General features: G+C 39.0%; 1 protein-coding gene across 1 annotated transcript; it reads left to right on the top strand.

Moving 5' to 3' along the window:
* The first annotated feature begins 3,280 nt into the window (after positions 1–3,280).
* Positions 3,281–8,084, top strand: LOC116210583 (BTB/POZ domain-containing protein At3g50780). Its single transcript, XM_031544490.1, has 3 exons — positions 3,281–3,575; positions 3,736–4,771; positions 6,493–8,084. Exons 2-3 carry the CDS (start codon positions 4,145–4,147, stop codon positions 7,426–7,428), a joined length of 1,563 nt encoding a protein of 520 aa, XP_031400350.1. The 5' UTR covers positions 3,281–3,575; positions 3,736–4,144; the 3' UTR covers positions 7,429–8,084.
* The last annotated feature ends 1,324 nt before the right edge of the window (positions 8,085–9,408 follow it).

Genomic DNA, 9,408 nt, shown 5'->3' with positions numbered 1-9,408 from the left:
TATATATATATATATATATATATATATACTTGAGTACAAGCTAATAAATAGGGATAGAATTGTAAAATACGTAACATATTATAGTCAAATTATGAAATGTTTGAAATTAATTTAATGTAAATATTTATTTAATCAATTCATATAAACATAATTGCTCATTTTCAATAAGTACATGATTAATTATAAATATGTTAATTCTATACAATAAATGGAAATTGTAAGGATCTACTTAATTAATTAATATAAAAAAATTTACGTTGATAATTTTCCGTATGATGAATAAACGTAATAAAACTTATTCTTATGAAGAAGTATATATATTAACCATATTAATATTATTAAACGTACATTTTTCTTAATTTATTTACATTGACTGCTTTATATTAAAAATTTTCAGAAGTATTACATAGCAATTCTTATTAAATCCTAATTAAAGTATATATTCTCTTAAAGTGATTGGATCATTTCATCAAAAATTATTCAAATTCATGAAACTAAATTTATATAATGTCAGAAGAATAAAGTACAAGCAAATACTGAAATTCTAAAATTTTAAATATTCTAAAATTTTCATTCTTTCATCAAATAAAAACTAAAGATTTTGAATATTTGGGAGTTTAAAATTGTTTTTCATAAATATAATATTGATAATCGAAATGATATAATGAATTCACTGCATAAATTATTTATGAATTGAATAAAATAATAAACTTTTGGCATATCAATATAAACTATAAAATCATACTATTTATTATTTTCATATTTAATTTCTTACTATAAAATTTTCTTCACAAAAACCATGTAAAGCATGGGTTCAATAACCTAGTGTGTATGTATTATCCAAATCTGCAACTTCCACCGATTGCTCATCCCCATATATGAACGCTACGTCATATCTTATTTGTTGCTTGAGATTTGGATAGTAAGCTCTTCATCATTGTTGCGGCAATATTGACCAACTTCACTTTTCTTATTTTATTTTAATTTAGCTGCCAGCAAAATTCCTTTCATGATCAAAAGCACGACTTTTTATGGAGTGATTTAGATAACGACCATTGGCAGCGAAATCGACCAATTTCATCTCGAAACTGATCATTTTTTTTCCCTCGTGGTTTTCTTCTTCTTGTCATGGAATGTCGCTCTTCTAATCGAGATAAACGTTGCCCCAATTCTACCTTTGAGTCTAGCGATGGAGAATGGTACGTATCCATAGCAGCATGAGCTCATGTTCAAAGATCTTAACACTATTGCTTTTACCCGCGAGGCAATTACGACTTCATTGACACGTGAGATATCTGATCGATATGCTGTGTTTTCCGCTGGGACCTACCTATCTTATTGTGGGCCCTCCCTGTCCAATTATGGCTTTTGAATCGGTGGATCTTGCTGGATGTCGAAACTCTATAGCCTCTTCCTTCACTACTTTAATTCAAGCCATTCAAACGGGACAGGCCTCTTGGAGCAATGATTTTCGCATCAAGGCAAACTGATACTTTTTGAAAGATCTTATATGGGTTCAAGATATCCTATGTAGTTATAAGCCTGCCTTCAGAGGTGCGATATCTATGAAGCTGTTTAGCTTTCTAAATTTTCCTTTGATTGTAAACCCGATTTACTACGTGCTTTGATTGAGCGATGGTCTCCATGTAACAACCCGGGGTTTATTTAATCTTCTGACAGTGTTAGAAGAAGACAGTCCATCATTCCGCAAGTGGATACTCCTTTTTGTCAAACCGGTTCATGAGCATCCGACGTCCTCCATCCGCTATGACAGACATTAAGGTCAGCAGACTAGGCAAACTAACTAACCTGAATATTATGGATTTAGGCGGCAGACCCATATTGAAGACCACATTTATTTGTCGGTATTCTTGGCAAGTTGGCTCAGTGGATCCAATCTTCCGATTAAGGAGACTTTGTATGCCCTTCTTTTTTCTTTGCAGCTGGAAAAACGTCCTCGGGTACCATCGTTAATTTAGGAGTTCATGTCTTGGTGCATCTTTATGCAAACTTGACCGACTTTTAACAATGGAGGTAACGGATTATGCATTTATTCAGGGACCATTTCGCTATTTATATGGTTGGCTAGCTGTTCGTTTTCCCTCTTCCTACAGCGGGGGAGATTTCTGAAAGGAGCACCCATATTTAGCACTAATTGGGGACCAAACATCTGTATCATTCACCTATAGTAGAGTTGGAGAGTTATTCCGACATGAGAGCAACTTTACTTTCCAGTGTTATTGCAATCGGCCAGCAGATTTAGTTTTGATGGATCATAAGCTTGATAGCGGTCATGTTCTTTCCACTTGAGACGCTTCATTTATTATATCGATACGTCGAGCGGGAGTTGTAATTTTTCCGGCGTGGCAATATGCATATAACGGAACAGTATGCTACCAATCGCTTCTCCAATCAACCTGGGTACGGTTAGATTCGTCATGTAGAGATGGATACAGCAGAGAACATAATTTTATATGGACTTGAAACAACATTGGGGCGTTCTATTGTTTGTTTGTACACAAGGATTTCCATAATCTTAGGTTGTCATTCTTTTTGAAACCGAAACGGCTTGCATTTTGAAAGACGATAAGACTAATTTATTATAAGCTATTAAATCTCCATATTGAATCTTTCAATATGCAGAATTGTTCTCTCGCGGCTTGCTTAAGACACTTCTTAAAAGTTAGAACCACTTACTTCTCATGAGATTTTGCTTGAGACGTTTTTCAAAAATTGGAGCAACTTGTTTCCCATAAATTTGGGTCACATTTCTTTTTTAATTTTGTCATGTTGAGATTGGAATGGTGTTGTCCTTCGTAGGTTGGGGTCATATTAATGCTTCGGAATCATGCCCCTTTAGACAATGAGAAGATTCTGAAAAAAGGAAAACCAATTGAAAATTTCTGCATTGAATATATTGCAAATCTTTCTAATAAAATTATAATAGATTAAGATAACAAAAGGTATTTTTTTCTTCGCTCTTATCATTTGATATATAAGTCAGCAGATGCATATATGCGTATCATTTTTAGCATACATAATTAAAATAATATATGCGCATGCTCTTTGTCTAGTTTTTGTAACAATTTGTAAAATACAATGAGCTATTTCAGCCTATTTGTATGTAAGTAAATAAATTCTAACAAAGAGGACCGGACATGGGGACCAGTAGAAAAATAAAGAAGCCAAACCCAAGATAGGAACCGGAAAAGAAGGAAAAAAAAAGGAAAAGAAAAAGAAGAAAACAGAGCACAAAAGAGGTAAGCCAGTCAGGCATGCTTTGTTTGTTCGATCGCTGGGAAAGTGTTGAGGGAAGAGAGGGAGAGAGAGGAGAGAGAGGGAGAGAGTTGAAACAGCAGAGCAGAGCATGCTCAAATTTCAGATGAGAAACCCACAAAGACAAATCAAAGCAAACAATCATCAAAAGCATCAGACACAGAGGAACATAGTTCCCATCCCTCATGAGCCTCCATCATCACCTTCTTCTCTGCTTTAGCTGACCCCTCTCTCTCTCTCTCTCTATCTGCTTTATTGGGATAATTTGATTGCTTTACAGATTTAAAGAACAAGAGAAAGTAACCTCACACCACATTCCTTTCCTTCTCTTTCCTCTCCTCTCCTTTTCTCTCTCTCTCTTTCTCTCACCTCTTCTGCAAGTTCAATCTTCCTTCTCTCTCTGCGTGTCTCTGTTCATTGGTTCCCTTGATGCTTGACACCCATCATTTTCCCACGCAGCCCCACACCTCGGACCCTGCCAAAATGATGTCTTGCATTACATAAGTGATCCTTTGAGCGGTCTTCTTCTCTTCACTGAGCTGCATCGCTTTCAAGATTCTGCCTTTCTTGGTGCCCGGGATGACTTTGCTGGGTCTCTTGATCTCTCTCCTTCCAGCCCCTTCACTTCTGGCTTGATTTTCTTCAGGAGAGGTCCCGTTTTCCTTTCTGGGTTCTTGATCTGCGAGGAGATTTCTGCTCAGACAGCCCAAGGTATGTAATTTTATGCCGTTCTTAGCAGAAGCAGTTTCGGGTTAGTCTATGATTTTAGGTTTTGAGGATCAGCTCCAATCCAAGCCTGTTCGATTACGGAAGTTTCCGGAGTAGTTTCTTTGTTAGTGAGCTCATGCTGTGAAAGCTCTCTCTAGCTATGGCCGAAATTAGACTGACAAGAGTGGAGCAGGGGCAGACCAAAATTAAGAATGTTCCCATTGCTGTAACCCCAGAGGGCTTCTGGTGCTGCCCTTCCCCTATTGTGTTCCAGAAGAACCTCAAAGCACAAAATCCTCTCAACAAGCCCCCCAGACCCTCCTCACCCCCCCACAAACCAATCCTCCCAAAGAAGCAGGTCCCTTCTGCTGATCGGAAACCACTGCCGCTGAGGCCGGCACCTGTTCCCGATGATGTGCGAGCTGTGGCTCCTGAAATCCTTACTCCCTCCGCTCCCCCTGAGAGGACCCCGAGGCCGAAAACCGAACACTTACCGAGGAAGGTCTCGATTGAGTTTGGTGAGAGTGGGACCAGCAACATGAAGGTGGTCTTGATGGGAAGGCAGGGGTTCTGTGTGAAATTGAGTGTCCACCGGGATGTTCTTGCTGAGAACAGCAGCTTCTTCGCGGGTAAGCTTTTTGAGGATCGGGATGGATCTCCTTGCCTTGAGATTGATGATTGTGAGGATGCTGAGATTTATGTCGAGACTGTTGGGCTCATGTATTGCCAAGACATGAAGCAGCGGCTTGTCAAGCAGAGTGTTCCCCGTGTGCTGCGCATACTGAAGGTAATTCTCAGAACCATGGAGTGGTTATCTAAGGTTTTATTTAGCTGGAGCTTGTTGAAATATATGGATGAAGGATTCTAGTTTTCTTGCTTCATTGTAGGCTACCGAAAGGTGGGAGCATGATTTGGTGATCGAATTTGGAACTTAAGCACAAGAGAGATTGAGTTCTGAACTTGGCTGACACTAGAAATTAGGCTCCTTAGATGAAAAGTTCAATTGATGATTGAGAGTGAGGATAGAAATATGTTCGTAAATTGGAAGGCACTAATTGTTCAATCTGGTAATTTTAAGAGCGAAAAGAAATTTGGACTTCCTCTCTGGCGAATGAATGCATGTTTGCATAACTTCTTTGAAATACAAAACCTAGTTCGGTTATACCAGCTGGACAAAATCAACCTCATAAATGTCTGCTAATATTAACATTGCCGAATTCACAGGGAATAGTGTGAGGTTCTTCGCATCACCTGGAGATGAAAAATGTCAGTTTGTTCTCATTTTTCTCCTTCCCTTTGAAGAACTACTACTACGTCTCCAAAGATTCACAATGAAAGTTTTCTCTGATTCTATAGTGGTAAATGGCTTTGGCACCTTTTTGGTTTGCATTTAATAATGCCTTCGTAAAGACCAGTTAGCTACCTTTCCTTGTGTTATTCTGTTCTTTCCATGTGAAAGTTTGCTGCAGTAACTGGTACTTCAAGCATTTATTATTTTGCTAGTATTAGATTCGATGCCTGAAGGTTTTAGCTTTTCATTTCATCTTTATTCACGACAGTGTCACCAATGATAATACACATAGACTGAAAATATCTCAGTCTTTACAATTCTTTTATTTTTACTTTAATTGTAAAGCTTGTAAGACAAGTTGTTACACATGGGAAAATTCTCCTAAGAGATATCTGCAGGAGCGCAATCTGTTATTTCTAATACTTATCCGCTATTTTACACATACATCGTTATTGCAAAGATAAGTAAGATAAAAATGATCATGGCATGGCTTGTAACCACTGCTTCTGATCAGATTATGCCAAGAATAATATAAATATTAGTATTTGACTTCTATGTCTACAATGATAGATCATCGATTGATGTCTATCTTCCAGTGCCTTTTGTCTTATCATATAATGTTAATCATCAATTATATACCTGTTTCGTAGTATGCTTTTTAGACTTTTTGCCAAGTGTTCGAGATGATATCTTCTCGTAATGCAGTATGCTTTGTAAAACAAAAAACATTTAGAAAGGACTGGAACAGCAAGGAAGATTTGGATTTCCTTTAGCTCTGTCATGAAGATATCCTGAATTAGTGGTGAATGTCATTCTTTTTGCTGTTTTTCAGATGGTGGTTTGTTTTTGTTGTTTGTCAGGGAAGTTGGTTGCAGTTGGTGAAACATTTGTGGGGAATTCTTATTTTGGTTTCTCCATTAATTTTTCTGGCTTTTGGGCTAAAATGTTGCATCTTGTCTTCGAATAAATTATATAAAAATGACCTGAAGTTATAAAAGCAGAGAGCCTTTGCTTCTCATTTATTTCTTCTGTAAAGTGGCAGTTCTTCCTTGATACCGTTTGACTGATGCCTTTTCTGTTTTGTCGTTGTAAATACTAAATAAAAAACTTCATTATCAAGAGAAAGTCTCACTTCAACAACCATATGAACAACCCAACGAAATCCACATTTATGTATTTGTGTGAATATCTTACCTCTTCATTTGAACTCTGCACAGGTTGCAGAGTTACTCGGATTCAACCAATGCATCAAATCATGCTTGGAGTACCTAGAAGCTGTCCCCTGGGTCGGTGAGGAGGAGGAAGAGAAGGTGGTCTCCTCGGTGTTGCGTCTCCAAGGAGAAGGCATTGGGATAACCCCCGTACTAAAGAGGATTTCCTCTGAAACCTCGAACCCTCCAAAGGATACGCTGTCCTACATAATCGAACTGGTCCTTAAGAGCAGTGAAGAGAGAGGCCGGCGTGAGATGAAATCCATCGTCCTCAAGCTGCTCAGGGAGAACAGCAACATCCCCTCACCCCACTTTTGCCACGAGACCATATATGACTCTTGCAGAGGCTGCGTGAACTCACTCCTGGGCTTCTTCAGACAAGCCGTGGAAGACTTGCAGACTGCTGATCAAGTGGCGAAGCAGATAACCTTAGAGGTAGATAACATCTCATGGTTGCTTGATATTTTAACTGACCGTCGAGCTGCTGATGAATTCGCAGCAATATGGGCTCAGCAGCAAGAGCTGACAGCCCTACACGGAAAGCTCCCAATTGTCTCCCGGTATCATGTGAGCTGTGTCACGGCGAAGCTCTTTGTGGGAATTGGAAGAGGCCAGATATTGCCATCAAAGGAGACACGTCTGATGCTGCTGAAGGTTTGGCTCCAGCCATTGATTGATGACTACCGGTGGCTCCAGCATGGATGCAGGTCATTTGATCAAAAAGTTGTGGAGGAAGGGATCGGGCGTACAATACTGACGCTTCCTCTAGAGGACCAGCAGAGTATCCTCCTCTCATGGTTGGGCAGCTTTCTTAAGGCAGGTGATAGCTGCCCCAATCTCCAGAGAGCCTTCGAGGTGTGGTGGCGTAGGACTTTTATTAGGCCGTACGTGGAGTCACAGGGGAATTTTCGTGAGTCAGATTGCTCGATGACCACTAAGTAGGAGATAAGAAAGGTAAGAATGGCAGTGGGAATAGAAATCTTAACCTTTGAGTGATCTTCATGGAAGCTTCAATTGGCAAAGGGTTCAAGTGGAAGATTGATGAGGCTGGTTAAGGATTCTTCTTCTGCAGGGCGCCTGCCTCAGACTACTTATAGGAAGTATTACTTGACGGGACACACTACTGGGTTTGTGTTGGTTTGTTTAGATCGATGAAAGATGGGGCACGTTTCTGTGGGTAAAGAGCTATGGAAAGTAGGGGGGGGGGGGGGGGGGGGGGGGGGGGGAGGGAATGTGTTTTTGTGTTACTGATTGTTTTATCATCTTACAAGTGAAGGGATTTCATCAGTTTACTGCGACTCTATCCAATATAAAATCAAAGATCGATGAGGTCAAAGGTTTGTTCGAGTCTTGGACAGGTAGAGAAGTGCTTGTGCATACTATAGTAACATCTTGTTCTCGAATGCTTAGAGCATTAAGCTGAACTGGCTTTCTTTTAGTAAGAGATTTTAACTGTTTGCTTCTTGATGCTCTGATCAAATTATAATTCGCTTGGACTTGGATAGTCTGAAGCGAGCATTGGCTGTGGTCATGAGATTAAATGTTCTTGAGGTGGTCACGACTTTGTCAAGCTATATAATTTTTGCTGTTACGTTACAGTTTTCATTGTTGTCTTGCTTGGATTTCAGCTGTTTACAACAGTCCACAGTTGGTAGTTGAAATGGTGGTTTTTGGCAGTCAGTTTGTTCATGACTGCAGTTGCAGGCTGAAACACTTTGATAGCCTTGTCTCTATCACCGGTATTCTGTAAATCGTCCAGACTTCTTGGTGACGCTGGAGTTTTTCGAGCTAATTTTGCACGTGCCTTTATTTAAGTAAAATGTAAGCTGTATCTGTATTGTTAGGAAACTTCATTCTGTTGGATGCTTGTATTTTGCTAGTACAACTTAGATGGAATATTCAATTTGTCCACGATCGAACCTCGTAGAAATTTGGCCAAAAAAAAAGAAGAGAACCTAAATCTAATGCGAATTTGATTCTGTTCAAGTTTTCTTAATTAAGCCCTTGAAAGTTGTAACGAAATTGATTAGTTGACATACGTTGTAATTAACTTGGCTCACAATGAGGTAAAGTTCGTTCAAATGTAAAATATATTTATTTATAGAATTCGAATCCAATTCATTAAAAGGTAAAGTTCTTTCAATATATTTATTTATAGCACTTGAATTTTAGATGTTAAGGTAATAAATCGCCCAAATACGTGACCCCTACCAAAGATTTTTTTTCAAACACAAAAAAAAAAACCACCGAACTTTGGCATCGTCGAGGGTGGGCTCTCCTAGATAGTAGGCAAACAAAATTGAGGTAAGAGGCTCGCCATCTGTGATTTCACCGACGGCCATCAATTCTCAGCTCCATCAACCTCATCCAACGGCATGGCGGGCGCCGCAAGGCAGCCATCCCTTATCTGACATTGACAAATTACCATGTGAAAGAAAGGGTCCGTGCACGATATCTATTAATTTGAATTCTGATTTGGAACTTAACCTATCATGTGGGTTTCGTTCAATAAGAGAACATCCTAATCATGCCCAATACCGATTTATTCCAACAAACCAGTCACATCGAAAGTTTCAAGAATTTAACCCAAATCAATTTTGATTTGAGATCAATAATAGTACTCGGATCCCCACCTCCGCTATGCCTTCAAGTCTATTTTTCATCTTCAGGCCCCGGGAATCGGGGTATTCGAAATCTCACTTATATGGAGTTTATCTTTCTACTAGCCCTCTTCCGATTTGATTGTATTTCTTTCTTCGTGTTACGATTTAGCTCTCGTTTTTCATTAGGGTGCTTATTAGTGTGTGGAAAAAGGGCAAATAGAGGCTCATATTTATAGGTCCATTTTAGGCGGAGTTCTTTTCTAATTTAAAAAGGGAGCTGATGGTGGCGGAATATAATTGGTATAAGTCATGTCAAATT

The sequence above is a fragment of the Punica granatum genome, chromosome 6 (genome assembly GCF_007655135.1).
Source record: "Punica granatum isolate Tunisia-2019 chromosome 6, ASM765513v2, whole genome shotgun sequence".
NCBI classification, from domain to species: Eukaryota; Viridiplantae; Streptophyta; class Magnoliopsida; order Myrtales; family Lythraceae; genus Punica; species Punica granatum.
This window is presented reverse-complemented; position numbering and strand designations above follow the sequence as displayed.